The 22,185-nt window shown below is 43.3% G+C and overlaps 1 protein-coding gene across 1 annotated transcript in view; it reads left to right on the top strand.

The window, feature by feature from the left end:
• Window positions 1-22,185, top strand: part of LOC124779068 (ionotropic receptor 75a-like) — a 134,388-nt gene that overhangs the window by 41,481 nt on the left and 70,722 nt on the right. The window contains exons 4-5 of the mRNA XM_047253685.1: window positions 5,055-5,222; window positions 7,360-7,586. Of these exons, the coding sequence (XP_047109641.1) occupies window positions 5,055-5,222; window positions 7,360-7,586 (395 nt within the window). The remainder of the gene's footprint in view (window positions 1-5,054; window positions 5,223-7,359; window positions 7,587-22,185) is intronic.

Here is a 22,185-nt window from a genome sequence, read left to right as displayed (position 1 = left end):
TCCAAATTTTGTTCCTGGAAAACGGATATTCAGCTCAGCAGATACAGACGTAAAAAAGGCACAGTAAGGAATAGAATGAGGCCTTCAATTCGACGGGCTACCAGTCATATATTGGAAATGTTTCCGCGAAAATAGCCTGAGTAAGAAAACGTAGTGTTCAAGTGATCTTTCGACATCCATAAAAAATCTGCGCACTTATGGGGTCTGTGAAATTGAACTTAGAGCTGCTCATCGCAGGTGTTTGTAAGATACCGTATGTGTGAAAGTAAACACTTGGCAAATAATGCACAGCAAATCCGCTATCGCAGTACACAACATTTACACCAGTCATTCGATGAAATGCAATGAGACAAAAATTATGGAACATATTTCAAACATTTGGACCACTGATATCAATGAATCAGTGGAAATAGGACTGCCTACAACCAGTATAAATCGGGACTGCGGTTTCCAGTTAAATAATGTATAGAATCCTGTCACCGAAAAACTTCGTACTCCGTGTAGCCGGCACTGGGCTGCGGTTTTGCTCTGTTGAAATGATCGAAATGATATCAACAAAGCAGGATTTCATCACGGAAGGCACTCACAGAAACTAACACACCTGTACTGGACTCGCATGCCCTCCAGCAACATTTGCGCAGTGACACCTCAATACGCAATACGTGCGCCGGCGTGGTTTTGAACAGGCGAGCTCAGTGTCTTTTGGCAAGTATACAACTGTATGTGGCCGGAAGACTCTGCGCCGAAGTAATGTGCCTCAGGTTGCTGAAATCCAGCAGTTTGTCCGAAATTTCAGAGAACATACCTCATCTTTCTTATAACTTGTGTCCACCTCGGTCTCTTCCTCTTCTTCCTTATTCAGCCTAAAATATCACTGTTTCTTTCGAACACGTTTAAAACTCGACATCCGCAATGTAGTGCAGGAGACTAACGTGTGGAATAACTCCAGCTTTACTGAAGGGTCCCATTTTGAACCCTAACCTGCAAAAATGCTGTTTTTTTTTTAATTACGATTTTCAGCCGCCCCTGAAACGACCACCTCCTTTAGCCTATCGACATTCCCTCTCCGCCCTGTACATTTAATTTGATGTTACACGTCTTCATCTACTCCAAAATAAGTAATTCTATTTGTACTCTGACTTGAGGCAATTTATTCAGACTCTGATAGGTGACATATATGTCATTTCAATGTCTTTGTTCCGCAGGACAAGCGTTACAATCGGGGTTGACCGCGGGATTTTTGAGTAAACCATCCACAAATTAACTCATATGATTTAGTTTATATTCAGAAAACTCACATTACTATGGCTATATGATGATTTGATTTTCTTCAGTCCTTCGGATGTGTCTAGAGTTTTAAAACTTCCCCACATTTAATAATTTAAGAGGAAAATATAAATATACAAATTTCTAAGAAAAACTTTTCACTCATACATATTGGCCAATCCTGAATTTTCTGGATGTTAGACTGAAGACACAGAACAAATCCTCTCATTGATCAATTTCCTGAGCTTTAATTTTCTTCGCTTTGCGTTTCGAGTGTTTAGACGTACATCTTCAGCGGGAACCAGAGAATAATAAATACACAGAAGATTGCCATTTATTTACAATTCTGCGGCAGCATGTTACAAGAAGGGTACGTACTGCATGGAGGAAGTCCCACAGGTCTTTTCAGTCTCTTCAAATGCAAGTTTGTGCTCACGGCCTTACGTCCAGTCATTAACAGCCAAGCCTCTAGCTGACATAGTTTGTAAGACTGTAAGCTCCTGTCCTACTATCGTCCCGCTTATTATCATCTTCATTCTCTTCTTCCCGGACACGCTACATAGGGAGTGGCCTCACACACTTTACTGGTAGGATCCTTTGATACCATGTTCAGGAAAGATCTCTGATGGTCGCAGGTGAACCCACAACGCAAACTAATGTGGAACAAAAGCTAGATTTACACTGAAGTGATAACGTTCGTGGGCTAGCGATATGCACATATGCAGATTGTGACTGTATCGCGTACACAAGGTATTAAAGGGCGGTGCACTGGCGGATGTGTCATTTGCATTCAGGTGATTCATCTTAAAAGATTTTCAACATGATTATGGTCGAAAGATGGGAATTAACAGACTTTGAACTCGGAATGGTCATTTGGAAATCGTAACATCCACAGCATTATTAGTGTACCGAATGCACCAAATTACAGGCATTACATCTCACTATGAACAACGCAATAGCCGACGCCCTTCACTTAACGATCTATCGCAGCGGCGTTTGCATAAGTTGTCAGTGTTAATGGACAAGCAAAACTACCTGAAATAACCGCAGAATTCAATGTGAGACGTATGGCAAACGTATCTAGCAGAACAGCGAAGAAATTTGAGGTAAATGGGCTGTGGCAGCAGAAGACTGATACGAATATATTTGCTAACAGCACGACATCGCCTGCAGATCTTCTGCGGGGCTCGTGACGATAGCGGTTGGACTCTAGGTGAGGAGGAAACCGTGGCATCATCGGATGAGTCCATATTTCAGTTGGTAAGAGCTGACGGTAGGGTTCGAGTACGTCGCCGACCCACAAAACTATGTATCCAAGCTGTGAAAAAGGCACTGTGCAAGCGGGTGGTGGCTCCGTAGTGGGCCACGCGGGGTAGCCGCGCGGTCTTAGGAGCTTTGTCGAGGTGCACGCGGCTCCACCCGTCCGAGGCTCGAGTCCTCCCTGGGGCATGGGAGTGTGTGATGTGCTTAGCGTGTAAGTTAGTCCAAGTTAGATTAAGTAGTGCGTAAGCTTAGGGACCGATGATCTCAGCATCTTGGTCCCATGAGACCTTACCGCAAACCTCCAAAATTTTCTCCATAATGATTTGGGCGGTGTTTACATGGAATGGACTGGGTCCTATGGTCCAACTGAAAAGATAATTGACTTGAAATTGTTATGTTCGGCTACTCGGAGATATCTGCAGCCATTCAACGATAGGTTTTCTTGAAACTTTCTTGTAGATAATTATCGATATTTCATCTTATTTTCATGCTCAAAGCTACCGGTCTCGATCAGTAGACCATTATCAGGACGAAGCCTAGCGCACAGACAAAATTTTTAAAGTGCACAGGTCACATTACGCTGACAAAATAAAAATTATTACATTAAATAACGTAGAAATTACCGACAACGCGTAACCAGCTTGTCACTACAGCTGTTTACATGCTCGTTTGGTTGTTATGATTATAAATCGCTAGTTCCTACATATTAACTCATGCATGACACTTAACCTTAATAGTGGTTATTTCGATTGTTTCTTGTTCACTTTTTATTAATTAGACATTTCTTGTTTTGTAAAGCTTTCCTTCACTACACATGTCACTTCATTGTATGCGTTTTTAAGATTATGCTTTATTGACACCGTTTGTTAAACACGGTTTTCGTTAAGTCTCTTCGATGTTTACATCATTGTTAAAACGATATAGCCCAAAGTACTCCAAAGATCTCACATGCAAATGTAGTTATCAATGTTACAGCTGCAGACACCCCCTAACGATTTCTGTCCAATGTTCATGGGAATTTGTCTTTGATCTTTTCCGTTAAAAATTTTGTTTTACTAGTAGTTCGTCACAATTTTCTTCAATTTAAAATTTATGATTGGCTTGAGTGCGTCTTCTACATATCTTCGTCTTTTGGAGATCATTAATTGTAACAGAAGCTATGTATTTCTTCCTACACTAAAACTGTTAACTTCAAATATTGTAGCAACCAGCTGGTTACGCCTTGTCAGTAATTTCTATGTTATTTAACTCCATAACTTTTATTTTGTCAACATATTGTGACCTGTGCAGTTCAAAGATTTTGTCTGTCCTTAGGCTTCGGCTTGATAATGGTCTACTGATTGAAACCCATAGCAGTGAGCGTAAAACTAAACAGATGGTGGTCACGTACAATGAAGTTTCACAATTATGTGACAGCTGCCGAGCTCCACCTCATCACCAATGTACACTGGATTTCTATGGATGACAGTAGGCATTGTCAGCTGACCATGGAGTGAATGATTTGGCTACCCAGATACCCCGACATGAATTCCATCTAATTTTATCTGCCATGATCGACAAGTCACTTCGCACACAAAATCCTGCATCGGGAACACTTTCGTAATTATGGACCGCTGTAGGGGCAGCGTGGGTCAATATTTCTGCACTGGACTTAAAATGACTTGTTGAGTCTATGACATGTAGAGTTTCTGTACAGTGTAGGGAAAAAAGGACGTCCGACAAGATATTATGAGGTACCTCATGACTTTTGTCACCTGAGTGTATTTTACAGCATCCACAAAACGTCTTTCGTGATAATAATAAATTATTTTATCGTGCGCCTCTACCACACAGAAGGCCCTACACGTAAAACATGAACGATACTACTCAGTAAATGCACGTGTCTGGTGTGGCTTGTTTACGCGGGACCAGGCAACAGTTAACCCTCAAGCTCACTTCTGCGCAATACTCGCAGTGTGCTGGTGTGCGCCAAACCAGGCCCACTGTTGAGACCAGAAACAAAAAGCAGTGCAATCTCACATTCATGCAACAGTATATAACTCTGTTAAGTGAGCGATTCCGCTTACACAGGACACCATTCAATAAACTGACCCACTTCTGCAACACCTGAGGTACACTATCCTTCACACGCTACTTAAAGTAATTTAATAACAGTAAACAGTTTCACCATTGGATACTTCTAAACAAAGTGAGAATAACGTAAAGCCAAAGGGTATTTGACATCACGAAACTTTTAAGTCTCTGAGATGATATTTGTAATGTACGAAGGTAGTCGAAAATAAGAAACAGGGGACATATATACCTGTAGAGGCCATTTTCATACAAATTGCTTGCAGTACACGTTGTAACTAAAATTTAATGGAAGTATAATGAAATGTTTATCCGGTAGTTTGAAAACACTGCTATTTTAGAAATTATATACTGATGCAAAAGTTTCCGTAATGAAATATGAAAAAATACGGTGCTAAAAAATCATCCACAGCTATTATTACTGATAAATTTTATTACCTCGTGATATTTTCCAGAATGGAGGTGTACTACACAGACAGTTACGGCTGGCAGACTAACGGGACGTTCGACGGTGTGATAGGCATGATGCAGCGCGAGGAAATCCAGATAGCCGCCTCGTCGCTCTTCATGAGGCGTGACAGAATGCCGTACGTGGACTTCGCCGCAGAAGCTTTCTATCTCAAGTACGTCGTGCTCCATGTGGATGGGTAGCTAGATACTTATAGATGTTTTAATATTGTGAAGTCTTAATACATTAGAAACGAATATGTTTCATACATCTTTCAGCTGATGTTTTGGCTCAAAGAAAACAATCTGCATTTTATTATATGAACTTATTCATACTTTAAATATAATAAATATATTCCTTATTAAGTTCAATGTGACTTCAAATTCTGTCAGCGAGGGTGCTGTCAAATTAAGTATAAACCAGTGCATGAATGAATTCCACAATGAAATTAATATATTATATAGCTACGTCATAAGTAAGAAACAATATCGACTGATTAATAACTCATGTCTCTGAAATCTGTCGCCTCCATTTAGTAGTTGTAGGATATCATTTTCCTCTACAATCTCTCAGTTTAAGCATAGCATTTTTGACTATTTCCGTCGCTACCTGTTACTGATTTTGGTTGCCCATTGATAGCCCCTGTTTTTCCTGTGTCTAATTTTGGCCTGAGATAACTTCTGAATATATGTTTAGTTTTTATTTCTATTACTGTCTCCCGTCGGCATACACTTATAGTGTTATATTTACTCAGCGTTACTACGAAACTTAGATACGCTGAATTCATCGTTAATAGTACTAATGCCTGATATGTAAATGTGATACTACTTGTTACCATTCGTAAAATGTTCACTTTTAACTTTCGAAAGTTCTCTTTAAGCAGAGATATCGGATTCTTATCCGTTCAAATTTTGCATTAGATCTCAGGACATAGCTACGTAGATACTCTGTTTCATATTATTTAGTACAATATGAAACAGTTTCAACAGACAGTAAACTAAACGTTTGAATAAAAATTAGTCAATCGTTGGTGGGAATTTTTTTTCACTTCACATGATACGTCGAATTTTTCCAACCTCTTTTAAGTTCTGTACTCACTTTCTACTTACGTTTCCTGCGACAGATAAGGGATCCTCTACTCTCTATTTGTATTTGCCTATGCATAACCGCTGCCTCTCATGCGACACTTCTCAGCATATCCTAACTGCTCAATAGACTCTCTTTTTATGATTCGACTACTGTCTTCTCACTGGTATCTCATCTCATTTATTCTGTCACATTCCTCATATATGTTTATTTCATGTACGTCTGTTTATTATTACAATTCCTCCTTTTCCTTCATTTCTTTCTAATCGACTTTATCTTCCATTCCATCATCTTTATCTACCATTTTAGCGCTATAAGAATAATACCTATTTATTCACTTTACTATCCTCAACTTCAGATTTAGCTATCATCATTTTTGAGGACAGACTTCCAATTTCCAAGCCTTAGCGTGTTCTTCCCATTAGAGATATGGCCTTCGTAATTGTACCTGTATGTACTATGGTTGTATGAAACACCACCAAATGTTGCATTTACCCCACCCTAACTGTGAATCATAACATGCTGTAAGCGTAAGTATTTTTACTGTGATGTAAATTATTAAGTTCAACAGTGATATTACCTAACGGCTATATAATGAAGTCTTGGCAACAAGCTATACAGGAACACCACTTCATGTAATATAGTAAAGTCTTCCTGTCATGGTCACCATTATAAGAGAAGTGTAGTTTAGTGCTTAAATCCTTATGCATTGTTAAATTTCACCTTAATTTTATCTCAGGTGACAACACATATAACAGAAACATCTGATGTGTGATTTTAGGGCTCAGGTATTCAGCTGGGTGGCGTCGTCCAACCGCCACAATATCTCGGCGAGCCGACTTCTTGCCACCTTTAGTAATTCTTGGACCCCAGGAGCAAATGAAGATGGCAAGAAGTCAGATTGCCTAAACATCGCGCATGCTGGACGACGCAACAGGGCTGAACATCCGAGAAATATTCAAGAGCAACCCCTGATACTTAAATGATGAGCACAGTATTTATTTCCTTAGTAAGACTTACACTCTATCATATTTATACGACTCAGTGGCACGTCCATGACTGTGGTCACTGAAACAAACGCCACCAATTATTGTTATTCAGCGGAGGCAAAAGGAATGTTAAGGAGTTTATCGACTCTATAAGACGTACAAAGCGCTCTGGGTAACACCAGCCATTTTGTGGCACGCGACACGCACTGTGCTGAGGGATGTGCGGCGTGCCCGCAGGACGGCCGTGGTGTTCCGGCAGCCGACGCTGGCGAGCGTGGCGAACATCTTCACGCTGCCGTTCAGCACGGCCGTGTGGGCGTGCTGCGTGCTGCTGTGCGTGCTCACGCTGCTGCTGTTCGGCGTGCAGCTCCGCCTGGCGGCCAGGCGCGGCATCGAGGGCGAGCTCACGCACGTCACCTACCCCGAGCTCTTCACGTTCGTGCTCGGCTCCATCTGCCAGCAAGGTAGCCATCTACAAGATTAATACACTCCTGGAAATTGAAATAAGAACACCGTGAATTCATTGTCCCAGGAAGGGGAAACTTTATTGACACATTCCTGGGGTCAGATACATCACATGATCACACTGACAGAACCACAGGCACATAGACACAGGCAACAGAGCATGCACAATGTCGGCACTAGTAAAGTGTATATCCACCTTTCGCAGCAATGCAGGCTGCTATTCTCCCATGGAGACGCTCGTAGAGATTCTGGATGTAGTCCTGTGGAACGGCTTGCCATGCCATTTCCACCTGGCGCCTAAGTTGGACCAGCGTTCGTGCTGGACGTGCAGACCGCGTGAGACGACGCTTCATCCAGTCCCAAACATGCTCAATGGGGGACAGATCCGGAGATCTTGCTGGCCAGGGTAGTTGACTTACACCTTCTAGAGCACGTTGGGTGGCACGGGATACATGCGGACGTGCATTGTCCTGTTGGAACAGCAAGTTCCCTTGCCGGTCTAGGAATGGTAGAACGATGGGTTCGATGACGGTTTGGATGTACCGTGCACTATTCAGTGTCCCCTCGACGATCACCAGTGGTGTACGGCCAGTGTAGGAGATCGCTCCCCACACCATGATGCCGGGTGTTGGCCCTGTGTGCCTCGGTCGTATGCAGTCCTGATTGTGGCGCTCACCTGCACGGCGCCAAACACGCATACGACCATCATTGGCACCAAGGCAGAAGCGACTCTCATCGCTGAAGACGACACGTCTCCATTCGTCTCTCCATTCACGCCTGTCGCGACACCACTGGAGGCGGGCTGCACGATGTTTGGGCGTGAGCGGAAGACGGCCTAACGGTGTGCGGGACCGTAGCCCAGCTTCATGGAGACGGTTGCGAATGGTCCTCGCCGATACCCCAGGAGCAACAGTGTCCCTAATTTGCTGGGAAGTGGCGGTGCGGTCCCCTACGGCACTGCGTAGGATCCTACGGTCTTGGCGTGCATCCGTGCGTCGCTGCGGTCCGGTCCCAGGTCGACGGGCACGTGCACCTTCTGCCGACCACTGGCGACAACATCGATGTACTGTGGAGACCTCACACCCCACGTGTTGAGCAATTCGGCGGTACGTCCACCCGGCCTCCCGCATGCCCACTATACGCCCTCGCTCAAAGTCCGTCAACTGCACATACGGTTCACGTCCACGCTGTCGCGGCATGCTACCAGTGTTAAAGACTGCGATGGAGCTCCGTATGCCACGGCAAACTGGCTGACACTGACGGCGGCGGTGCACAAATGCTGCGCAGCTAGCGCCATTCCACGGCCAACACCGCGGTTCCTGGTGTGTCCGCTGTGCCGTGCGTGTGATCATTGCTTGTACAGCCCTCTCGCAGTGTCTGGAGCAAGTATGGTGGGTCTGACACACCGGTGTCAATGTGTTCTTTTTTCCATTTCCAGGAGTGTACTATCCTCTTAAACCTGTAACTGGAAATTCAGGGGTCTGACGAAAATACGGAAACATCGTGTGGAAAGTACGCTTGATTATAAATGTCTATGCTAGCCAGGCCTGCAGGTTGCACTGTTGTATTTGCCACCGAACGGCACCTCTGCAACATCCTCGATATATTGAAAGTGTCAATCGTGTTCAGAACGGTGTTCTGTGTAGGAGTGACGGCACTATGTCGGACCTAAATGAATACTTATATGGACAAACTGCTGGATCTTGTATGATGGGTGTCTCTATAATCAAAAGAGCGCAAGTGTTTGCAGTTTGAAGAGACACCGTGTCAAAGATTTATGCTGCATACAGGGAAAGCAGTAAAACATCACTGGCTAATAACAACGCGGATGAAAATGTGTGTTGTGTGACTGTGGTCTTCAAAGAGGATTGTGACGAAATGCAAAAGGACGACAGCTGCGGAAGTCACTTCAGAATTGAATGCCACATCCGTGAACGCTGTGAGCACCAAAACAACACAAAAGGAATTCCATAAGCTGGCAATTGCTGGGTCAGATGAAATTCCAGAATATCAAAAAAATGGTTCAAATGGCTCTGAGCACTATGGGACTTAACTTCTGTGGTCATCAGTCCCGTAGAACGTAGAACTACTCAAACATAACTAACCTAAGGACATCACACACATCCATGCCCGAGGCAAGATTCGAACCTGCGACCGTAGCGGTCGCGCGGTTCCAGATTGAAGCGCCCAGAACCGCTCGGCCACTTCGGCTGGCCCAAAACATCAATGATACAAATTCCCGTAACGGGGAAACGTGGTGCTGAAGACATAAAACTTCTACTATGGAGCAAAGACTTAATGAAAGGTAAAAATGTACAAGGCAAGGAGGCAATTCGACAGTTAAAGTTTTTGTTTGTGGTGTTATAAAGCAATAATAAAAGCAAAAAAATCAAATTGGAAAACAATCTGGATTATAAAGTTATTTAATTTCAGTTACATGTTTCGTCCTTGTGGATCATCATCAGACTGTCTACAAAACAAGAAAACAACTATTTAACAACAAATAGACGAGGGAGGTGTGGGTGGAGCATGGTCCTATCTAACTAAAGTACACCACGTGATCGAAAGTATCTTGGCACCCCCAGAAACATAGGTTTTACATATTAGGGGCATTGTGCTGCCACTTACTGCCAGGTCCTCCATATCAGCGACCTCAGTAGTCATTAGACATCGTGAAAGAGCAGAATGGGGCACTCCGAGGAAATCACAGACTTGGAACGTGGTCATGTGATCGTGTATCACTTGTGTCATACGTTTGTACGCAAGATTTCCACACTCCTAAATATTCCTAGGTCCACTGTTTCCGATGTGATAGTAACGTGCAAACGTGAAGGAAGACGTGCAGCATAAAAGCGTACAGGCCGACCTCGTCTGTTGACTGACAGACGCCGCCGACAGTCGAAGAGGGGTTGTAATGTGCAATAGGCAGACGTCTATCCAAACCGTCACACAAGAATTTCAAACTGCATCAGGATTCACTGCAAGTACTATGACAGTTAGGCGGGAGGTGAGAAAACTTGGATTTCATGGTCGAGCGGGTGCTCATAAGCCACACATCATGCCGATAAATTCCAAACAACGCATCGCTTGGTGTAAGGAGCGTAAACATTGGACGATTGAACAGTGGAAAAACGTTGTGTGGAGTGACGAATCACGGTACACAATGTGGCGATCCGATAGCACGGTGTTGGTATGGCGAATGACCGGTGAATGTCATCTGCCAGTGTGTGTAGTGCCAACAGTAAAATTCGGAGGTGGTGGTGTGATGATGTGGTCGTGTTTTTCATGAAGAGGGCTTGCATCCTTTGTTGTTATGTGTGGAAGTAATTTGCGTGTATGAAGTTATTTTCAATTCCAATCCTCTTTCTTTCCATAATACGTTATGTTTGAAAGTATTGGAGAGCAAGGAAGTGTTAATTATTTCATTCACATCATTACTGTCACTTCCATAGTTTTCAAATTTTTCTTTGCAGTCACAAAGTTTCTTGCCGGAAGAAGTTCTATCTTTTCTTGAACACTCGATTGCTGAAATTGGGCATGTTGATATCCACAAACCAAATACGTAAAACAGGTACGGGCAAAATAGAACAGCTAAACAACCAAAAGCAAACCTACGCACAGTCCAGTGCTAGCTGGAATGCTGCTAGCACTTCGGGTTTCACAATTCCTTCCTCTGATTTCATTCGTTTTGTTACTGCCACCCTCCGCAATGCTCGACCAGTACGTGGGTTCTGCCTGGTCTCGGTTTAGCTGTGGTTGTTCCTTCGCCTTTGCACTTCGTAATCACGACCAACTCTATTGACACTGCTTCTCCAGTGGCAACACAACACTCCTCGCATCCTTTCATACTTGAATATTCGCTTATCGTGACATCTAGTTGTTGTATTTTTGATCAGATTACCCAAAGTCCTCAATCATTTTCTGGGTGTGCTCCAATCTCTGTCTTCCGCTACACTAATTATGCTCTACAGTACCCTCTTCCCTCCAGTATCATGAAGGTTATTCCCTGATGTTTTAACACAAGCCCTATCATCCTGTGTCTTCTACTTGTCAGCGTTTTGATTATGTTCCTCTCTTTGCCGGTTATGTGGAGAATCTCCTCATTCTTGATCACCCGATTTCCGAAATTTTTAGCACCACATCTCAAACGCTTCCATTGTCTTCTGTTCCTATTTTTCTACTGTCCCTGAAACACCACCAAAATATGCTCTGCACAAGTACATTCTCAGAGATTTCTTCCGCGAATTGAGTCTCATGTTTCTTAATAGTAGATTTTTCTTGGCCAGGAATCCCTAATTTTGCCTGTGCTAGTCTGCTTTTTATGTCCTTCTTGCTCCGTGCGCCATGGGCTATTTTGCATCCAAGCTAGCAGAATTCGTTAAGTTTTTCTACATCGTGACCACCAATTTTTATGTCGAGTTTATCGCTATTCTCATTTCTGCTGCTCCTCCTTACTTTTCCCTTTTCCAGTTTACTCTCAATTCATATTCTATACCCCTTAGGTTGCTCATTCTATTCGACTGATCCTGTAATATTTCTTCAGTTTCACTGAAGTAGGAATGCAATACCGGTGAATCGTATCGTTGATATCCTTTCACTCTGAATTTTTATCGCACTCTTGAATCTTTCTTTTTGTCATTGCTTTTTCGACTGAGAGTCTGAACGGTAGAGGCTAAAGACTGCATTACTGTCTTACACCCTAGTTAATCCTAGAATTCCTTTCTTTATCTTTCAGTGTCAACCGTCTTCCCCTTTAGCTTACTCCTATTTTTATCAGAATTTCGACCTCCTTGTACTATTCTACATCGTCAACCGCTTTTTATAGGGCGACAGATCCCATAAGTGTATGTCTTGCTTATCTATTCCAGTTTCTTGTTTTGTCAAGTCATCAGACACATCCTCCTCATCATAGAGGGCTTCAATGTACCCTTCCCACCTATCCGCACTCTATTGTGTCTTTAACAGTGGAATTCCCAGTGAACTCTTAATATAAACAGCCTTGTTATTAATTTCTTGACTTTGTCATCATGCTTCCTTCAGCCACTTTGCCTTAGCTTCCATGGGCTGTCTTGTATTTCATAGTTATTTCATTCGTAAATAATTTTTATAGCTGTAATTCTCTCTTTACCTGAACATTTCTGTGGTTGCTTCTTTGGTTGAGCGAATTCAAGTATTTCCTCTCCTACCTAAAGTTCCTTAGGAGTTACTCTCCTTGTACCTATATCTGACTGTGTAGCATCCATCGCCACCCTTTTGCAGATGTCCCCTCCTCTTTAACTGAACTGCCTACTGCGGTATTCCTTATCAGCAGTTCTATTTATTGTTGCGAAGTTCATGATATAATCACAACTGAAAGAACGAAACAAAGAGGTCGCCATTTGAAGAGCAAAATCCCTTGCCAAGGAGGCAAGCAAGGGCCACCCCAAAACTCACAACGTACGGTATCCAGGTGGTCTTCTTTCAGGAGAACGATTTAAAATCGATATTATAGAGGCTTCTAACAGTGTTGGATTTGAAACTTTTTTATGGTCAGTTACAAATCATCATTCGTCTCAAAATATTAAAAATTCTGATTCACTCTCGTCTTTCCCGTTTGTTTCCCCGCTACAACTATTGTACGTGCGCTCTTGCCCTTTGCAAATACGAGGAAGTCACTTCCAGTCATTGTTGAAAAGCCTCAAATAGAAAGACACAGTGAGAATAGACTCGTCATTTGATGGATGAAAAACAAGCCGCAGATACCATGCTATTGTTGTAAACGATATGATGTGTGATTATGTGTTGTTCCATATTTTAAACTGAACCACACCCGAAAAAAATTGTGAAGTACAACCCTTCCGTTCGCGGTAAGGTTTCTGATAACCCCAGTAAACAGCTACACGGGCACAGCCGCGACGACAAATTAGCGCGGCAGGTGCGGCTCGGTGTGCGACAGAAAAACTGTCAGGGGGCAAGCGAGCAGCACAGAGCTGGCGCGAACTCATCAGCGAAAGGATTAATGGCCACTTCTGGTTTGTCTCTAACACGACGCTTTGGCACGGTTTAACTCTGCATCGGGGAATGAGATGTAGGCATAGAGGGCTTATGTACGCACAAAATAAATGGTGGGAAAAATAAAACGGGCACGAAAATTGTTTACAAAACTGCTACAGAATTGACCCTTGTTAATGAACAGGAGAACTGGAAACTATGACTTTGACGCACAAACAGATTGCTGTCGGATGTCTACACATACGCATCTCCCACATTCTGTGTCTCAAATACTTCGCAGCAGGCCGCGGTTGTCTCGTGGTTCTAGGCGCGCAGTCCGGAACCGCGCGACTGCTACGGTCGCAGGTTCGAATCCTGCCTCGGGCATGGATGTGTGTGATGTCCTTAGGTTAGTTAGGTTTAAGTAGTTCTAAGTTCTAGGGGACTGATGACTACAGCAGTTAAGTCCCATAGTGCTCAGAGCCATTTGAACCATTTTTTGAAATACTTCGCAGTGTCATTATTTTAGAGTGAGTGAGTGTTATTGACCATTTGAATGCAAGGCAAAGTTTTGCTCACGATAAAACAGAGCGTGTTCGTTGTCGAGTGTTAAGCGGAGCAAAATTCGTTGAAAACGTGTGCGGAATTGTTTTAGCAGAAGCTTAGTTCTGCAAGTGTTTCGGAAAAACATCCATTAAAGTCTGAAATGGAAAACTTAGTGCCCAGAATGCGCGGAACGGACTCTGTAACGAATAAGACCTCCTACAACTGTGGCAACAATAAGTCGTGGTCATCTTAAGTTGCCATGACGGCAGCAGATTTCCATATACACTTCCACTGTGCCATGACTATGTCGAAGGTCGCGTCCTAGCCCTTGTTTACTTGGAAGCCGCTGTATTTATTTTAATTCGTCGTGTAGTCGCATCTCTACAGCCTCTTTAAGGAAACAAGCACACTAGGTGTTCGACTGTTGGAATAAATTGACTTGACCGTGGGAGAAATAACACTCTCCCACAGTGTTGCCATGACGGCAGCAGATTTCCACATGCACTTCCACTGTGCCATGACTATTTCGAAGGCCGCATCCTAGCCCTTGTTTACTTGGAAGCCGCTGCATTTATTTTAATTCGTCGTCTAGTCGCATCTCTACAGCCTCTTTAAGGAAACAAGCACACTAGGTGTTCGACTGTTGGAACAAATTGACTTGACCGTGGGAGAAATAACACTCTCCCACAGTGGACTTTCTCTGCCGCCTCTTGTCCTGGTTCTCAGTGCATTTCTTCTACACAGCCAGGGTAATCTGTCCTACATAGACTATGTGATCAAAAGTATCAGGACACCTGGTTGAAAATTACTTAGAAGTTCGTGGCACCCTCCGTCGGTAATACTAGAATTCAATATGTTGTTGGCGCACCTTTAGCCTTGACGACAGCTTCCACTCTCGGAGGCACACGTTTAATCAGGTGCTGGAAGGTTTGTTGGGGAATGGCAACCCATTCTTCACGGAGGGCTGCACTGAGGAGAGGTATCAATGTCGGTCTGTGAGGTCTGGCACGAAGTTGGCGTTCTATAACATCCCAAAGGTGTTCTGTAGGACTCAGGTCAGGCCTCTATGCAGGCCACTCCATTTCAGGTATGTTATTGTCCTGTAACCACTCCGCCACAGGCCGTGCGTTGTGAATAGGTGCTCGATCATGTTGAAAGATGCAATCCCCATCCCCGTATTGCTCTTCAACAGTGGGAAGCAAGAAGGTGCTTATAACATCAAGGTAGGCCTGTGCTGTGATAGTGCCACGCATAGCCGCTCGACCATGAAATCCAAGTTTTCTCTCTTTCCTCCTAACTTCCAAAGTACTTGCAGTGGATCGTAATTCCTGTCTGATGGTATGGACAGATGTTTGCCTTACACATTACGACCTTCTTCAACTGTCGGCGGTCTCTGTCAGTCAACAGATGAGGTCAGCCTGTCCGCTGTTGTGCTGTACGTTTCCCTTCACGTTTCCACACAGTGAACATAGAGATGTTTAAGGGTGAGGGAATCTCGCGTACAGACGTATGACGCAAGTGACAATCACCCCACCACGTTCGAAGTGCGTGAGTTCCGCTGAGTGCCCCATCATACTCTCTCACAATGTCTAATGACTACTGATGTCGCTGTAATGGAGTACCTGGCGGTAAGTGGTAGCACAATGCACCTAATACGAGAAACGTATGTTTTTGTGGATGTCCGGATACTTTTGATCACATAGAGTACGTACTGCCACACAGAAAAGGCATATGTTGGACTCCCGGTTTCCGGAGTCCTACGCCACTCTTGGCTGATTTCGACAAGAATTTATACTGACTGGTGAGGTGAATATCCACTTGACGTTATATAAATATTTCCGGAGTATTCTTCAATTTTTTGCTGACGTGTTTGCGATGTATGGGATAGTTGCAGTCGCAACAGGTTTCTCTTCATCCTCAGCAGATTGTCGCCTTGCTTTATTTGGTCGTGTGGGACGATGGATTACACGGTTGCTGAAACCGTGCAAATGGTTCAAATGGCTCTGGGCACTATGGGACTTAACATATGGGGTCATCCGTCCCATAGACTTAGAACTAACTAACCTAAGGACATCACACACATCCATGCCCGCGGCAGGGTTCGAACCTGCGACCGTAGCGGCAGAGCGGTTTCGGATCGAAGCCACTAGAACCGCTCGGCCACAACGGCCGGCGCTGAAACCGTTCATGTGGGACACTGCATATAGGTGCTGCAGTTCAGCAACTCTCTTATCTTGGTCCCAGATTCCACATGCTCTGTGGAGTAGTGTACTGAAGATGCCTTCTCGTTGTGAAGGGGCTTGTGAACTGGAGGCATGTAAATAGAAATCCGTAAGTTTATGCTCACGGTAAACTCCGTGTCTAGCGTGCTATCTGGTCCTCTCTTAACGGGAACGTCCACGAAAGTCATTATTTTCTTCTGTCTCCTTCTTGAATTTGATGTCTTGATGTAACGAATTCAAGTGATCAAGGAAGTCTTGTAGGTGATACAGTCCGTCCGCCCAGCCTACAAACGCATCACCTGAGAGGTGGCCATTGTCTTCGGCACTGCAACTTTCATTTATATTTCTAACAATGTGACAATACTTAATGCAATTGGTCGTCTTGTTGTTCTAAGACATGAGTTTGATCGAAATAATATCGTTTCTTTATCGTAATAATTTTATTTAATTTACTAAGCGCTGACTTACTGTCGGTGTCTGCAAACCAACACCAAGTTATAAAAGAATGACCAGAGGAATCGAACTGTTTTTATTGATTGAATAAGTTAAGAATGCCCACTGTTTCCTATATTTCCTTATCCCATTGAGTCCACAGCAGGAGGGTGAAAAAATGGATGTATGAAAATAATTGCAGGAAGAATTGTTGGGGAGAGAATAAAGATAGAACGATATTTAGCGATTGTGGGTGTACGATAGGGAACTACTAGTCGAGAGGCAGCGATTATGGAAGCTCTGAAACTTCAGCCTTTGGCTGTAGCGAGGTGTAGGAACGTTGGATAGTCTGCAAATCTCACGTTTCAGTCTTTGGGAAGAAAAGCGCGGGATCTTTCCCATTATGTAGAAGGCAACTTTAAACCGGGGAATTCTGAGCTGATGATTGGTTGGGAGCCGCCCCCACCATGAGCGGTCAGGCGAGCAGAGCTGTAGCGTGGGTGCGAGTATGAACTGCTGTTGAAGACTTGGACGAGATAGGACGATTTTCTGAGATGGGTCGAGCCATGCTCGATTTAAGTGTGGCAAATGTGCTTATATTTATGATTAATGGTTTCACATTAGGTGAACAACCTTTTTTTGCAGCTAGACGTAAAGTAATATTAATGCTTTGGAGGAACGAAATTTAGTTAGGTAGGTAATGTGCAATAGTAGGTGATGTAAAATAGTTTCTTTCCTTTTTGATAGTAATTTGCAACTTGGGGTTTTATAACAATTTCACGGTGAATAATTTAATCAAATTTTTTTGATCAATCAAGTTTATTAGGAAACATGAAATATTTAAGTGCGCATGGCAATTTATTAAGTTTTACACCTGGCACTCACCACGTTGCAATGATCAAGAATATTAAAACTAGTGGATGCACGAGTGCTGGGAACCTATAGCATTTAAGTAGGAAGTGTGCTATTACATGAAATATGCGTGTGAGATTAAGTATTGTAATAAATTTTCAGTTTTCTTACATATCTGCAATCTTGAAAGATTTAGTAACGTGGATCCTTTGTTAACGACACGTTTTATCTCGTGAGAAAGCGTGTGTCAAATCTTAGCATACGAAGTGAAGATAATGCTTGCTAATTCATTTTTACTGGAATGTAGAGTCACGTGGGGATATTTTCTGAATAATTAAAATTGCAAAGCGGGGAAAGAGATTAGTAAACTGATAACGTAGCCATGAACTTTTGGCGGTAACGAAGTAAGTAGTTCATCTCGAGTGTGTGCATTTTGTATGTGTAATTTTGAAGGTTTTTCATATTGGTGTCGGGAATAGGCAGCAGTACAATAGTGGTTATTGAAGTGAATGATCAAATAGAGGCGGAATTTACATGTAATAATTTTGGTTTCCGGTGGGATAATTTTGAGTAGAGGTAGTTACTGCATGGCGAATATAGGTACTGCTAACGGCTCGATCCTTACATTTCTCCTGTGCATATGTTGCTGTAGTAACTATGTGTGCATGTTGATTAATGGATACAATTGTGGAATATCCTTTCCTTCCGATCCAAAAGTGAGCACTTATGGTAACAAGAGATACCATTCTGTAGGAGACCACGATTTTAGTAAGAAGTCAGATGCGTTAACAATAAATAAAGATACAAAGTCAGATGCGTAAAATTTTACATTCTTAATAAGAAAGTGAGATGCGTTTAATTTACATTGTGGAATCTGATGCAAATTTCATGCAGTGTAAAGTTCTTATAATTATATGATATGTTTAATGAATAAACTGTTTGTTATATGAAACTGAAATTTGAGTCGGAACATTCTTTCTATAAGAATAGACAAACCTTTCATTATTTTGTTTTATTATCAGTTGAAAAAGAAATTTTATTTAATAATTTTATTAAATGTTTGAATATCAATCATTGGGTCAAGCAGAATTGACATAGCTTTCAAGTTTGGGCATCTATGCAAAGGTCCTGCAAATAAATCCGTTGCGTGTGGTGTTAAACTGAAGCACTAGTGGGTATATTCCACACCTACATTTCGAAAACCAGCTGTCGTGCTTCTTTTCTATATGTCGATAATACGTTGTAATCGACAGCACGGACGACAGCACCATCAAAAATTAATTCACTAATTTGAGGTTCCACAAATATTTTTTTTATCTCGCTTTTACTTTGATACTCTTATCGAAATTAGATGGTACCAAATAAACTTTTTGACGAAACCTAGTTTGTGTGAAGCGGAAAGACACACATTGGGTTCAACAACAGGACTTTTCATAACACTCTTCTGTCCAATCAGGCCGGCCGGGTTGGCCGAGCGGTTCTAGGCGCTACAGTCTGGAACCGCGCGACCACTACGGTTGCAGGTTCGAATCCTGCCTCGGGCATGGATGTGTGTGATGTGCTTAGGTTAGTTAGGTTTAAGCAGTTCTAAGTTCTAGGGGACCGTTGACCTCAGATGTTAAGTCCCATAGTGCTCAGGGCCATTTGAACCATTTTTTTGTCCAAGCAGTAAATAATACAAAGCTGGCAATTTTCCACCAAAACAGGGGCTTTTTATACACCTCTTGACCTACACACATTTATAGTAGCAGTGCTTTTTGCACTCAAACGCCAAGTCAAGAAGGACAGCAATTGCCTTGTTTTTTGCCTCCATATGTACTGATGAGACACAATAGTGCCGCGAGTAGGAAAGTATTGAAGCGGCGATATGGGCTGCAAATGGGAAAGTTCATAGACTCAAGTGACTTTCACAAAGGGCAGATTGTTATGGACTGGTAGCTGGGACGTGCATGTCGGAAAGGCGAAGCTGGTCTGCTGTTAGCATGCTACTGTCGTGATCGTTTTTGGAAACTGGCTGAAGGACGATGAACCCACGAGAAGACGACAAGGCGTTGGACACCCAACTACAATCATTGAATTTGGAAGTAGGAAGCTCGCCCACCCTGTACAACAGGCAGCGGTTTTTAGCAGACGTGATGGCGGAATACAATGTTAGGCTGTCACAAATGTCTCGGATGTTTTGACGTCAACCACAGACCAGACTTAACAACAAATCACATCACGTGCCGTCGAGTCAACTGTGAAATCCTGCCATTGAGTAGTAGAATACTGCTGGAGCAACGCAGCACTGTGCCACAGCCGTGGACTGCTCATGTAGCCACCTGCGTGACATGCGAGCTCCTGTCGCTCATTGCTCATCCGTTGGGGGCACTTCTACTTCGACGGGGACCTGCAATTCCGACGTCAGCCGACACCGTGACGGTCTCTGCGCCAGCCAGATAGATCTGATGTTTCCGGACCTCGCGACAGTGCCGTCGAGAGGAGGCAACGCCTAGGGCTTCGTCGCTTGACACTCCGATCTAGTTCAGTGGTCCTGGGTTCGGCACTTGGTGCCACTACGCCCGACTAACTGTTTGGGACTGCCTGCGGTTCAGCACGAGCTTGCCAACTGTCTGGTGAGGCCTTCCTTGAGTCGCACGGCAGCTTACGCTGTTTCTCTGCTGAGGCATCAAGCCATTGTCTAACATAAACATTCAGTACCATAGGGCACTCAAGTCACCAGAAAGCTATGATGAAGAAGCACGCCGCTGCCTGGTTGACCAAGCACGCCTCTGAGACTCCGACATCACCTCTTATATGCAGGTCATGGTGAATGAAACATGTTTATACTGCACGAGTTCTCCTGACTTCAACGTGGAACAGTCAGAACGCTACCCGCAAATGCCGCAAACCCCATTCTGGGCATAGGCCACTTTCCTGGCTATTACTGTCGTCCAGATTGCCTGCACTGTTACACGGAGAACACCGGCAACCATACGTAGGTGCTCTGCATTAAGTTCGTTGAAATTAGCCCATTGCCGCGCGGGATTAGCCGAGCGGTCTGAGGCGCTGCAGTCAGGGACTGTGCGGCTGGTCCCGGCGGAGGTTCGAGTCCTCCCTCGGGCATGGGTGTGTGTGTTTGTCCTTAGGATAATTTAGGTTAAGTAGTGTGTAAGCTTAGGGACTGATGACCTTAGCAGTTAAGTTCCGTAAGATTTCACACACATTTGAACATTTTGAAATCAGCCCAGAGAGAAAAACAGCTGCCTCTCATTTCATTCACAGTGCTCTCGAGAAGTTAGGTTGGTATACATTTCTCCATCGTTATCTTCTACATGATCGTCACTGTTATCGTTCACTCACTGTCATATTCTCAGCAGGTGAAGGTATCGGTACATCCTCACTCTGACAAACAGTAATTGCAGTAGTCGGTAAATTAAAACACTGTAGCGTTATCCTTGTTTCCGAGACGAGTATATTTGTTTTTGTCAGAAAAAAGAAACAGTCACTTGTGTGGGCCCTTTATTTTTCTACAAACCACAAAACAGTAAAGAAAATTTGACGAGTTCCTATTAAAGCGCATCTCAAGGATGTAGTGGATCACGAATAGTATATGTGGTGAGGGGAATTCGTGTTCACGTATCAACTTTAGACGCAATATAAAGTTCATAAGACATGTTTAATAGAGGAGCAAGTCTCGCTTTCTATGAACCTTCACACATGTAACAAAAACAGATTTTCTGCATTTGTTTATGTGCGATGCGTGTCTTTTTCTGAGGTGTCGCAAAGCACAAGACACAACAGGTCAAAAATGAACAAGAAAAAACACTTTCAACAATAGTCAGATCTCTCATTGCTGAATGCAAGTGGCAACAAATGCAAAGTTGTTATATATGTTTACATATGACTAATGGGCTGTGTTCCCAAACCACGATTTCCTGGATGTAGATTTCTGAACTGTGTATCATGTGCAGTCATCGTCCACATATTTAGATTACTTTTTAACCGTTCAAACTGCAGAACGGTTAAGTCACAGAAGAGTATTCATTATTCAACGTTTTCAAGGATTTCAAAATGTGGAGGGTAGCCTGCCACATGAAAACTGAACCTAGCAGAAAAGATTGATTTAATTCTGGAATTTGGCATCCACTACTTTGCAAAGAACACTTTTCACTATCGTTGTAACTATAATATTGTTACAGTTGCAGCCTGATTACCATTTTAGGTTCAGAATTTCACACAGAGTTTTCAATCAACATCCTTCACAAATTCTTGACGGCCGGTCCATGAATCACCAGTCACTTGTCGTATGAAATACTGCTTCACCTAAATTTGCAGAACTCGCTTTGGTGTCATCAGGAACGCGACGGCTTGTGTAGTGGAGATCATGGAACGAAATTTCAACGCTAAGAGCAGACAATAATGGGAATTCCGCTTCTAAATTCAGGGGAGGGAGCGAATAGATGGAAAAAGTACATTGAATGCCTCTATGAATGGAAGAACATGACGTGATAGAATGAGAAACAGGAGTCGTTAGGCAAGAGATACGGGATCCAGTATTAGTGTCATAATTTAATATCACATAAAGCAGAAGGGA

The sequence above is a fragment of the Schistocerca piceifrons genome, chromosome 1 (genome assembly GCF_021461385.2).
Source record: "Schistocerca piceifrons isolate TAMUIC-IGC-003096 chromosome 1, iqSchPice1.1, whole genome shotgun sequence".
NCBI classification, from domain to species: domain Eukaryota; kingdom Metazoa; phylum Arthropoda; class Insecta; order Orthoptera; family Acrididae; genus Schistocerca; species Schistocerca piceifrons.
This window is presented reverse-complemented; position numbering and strand designations above follow the sequence as displayed.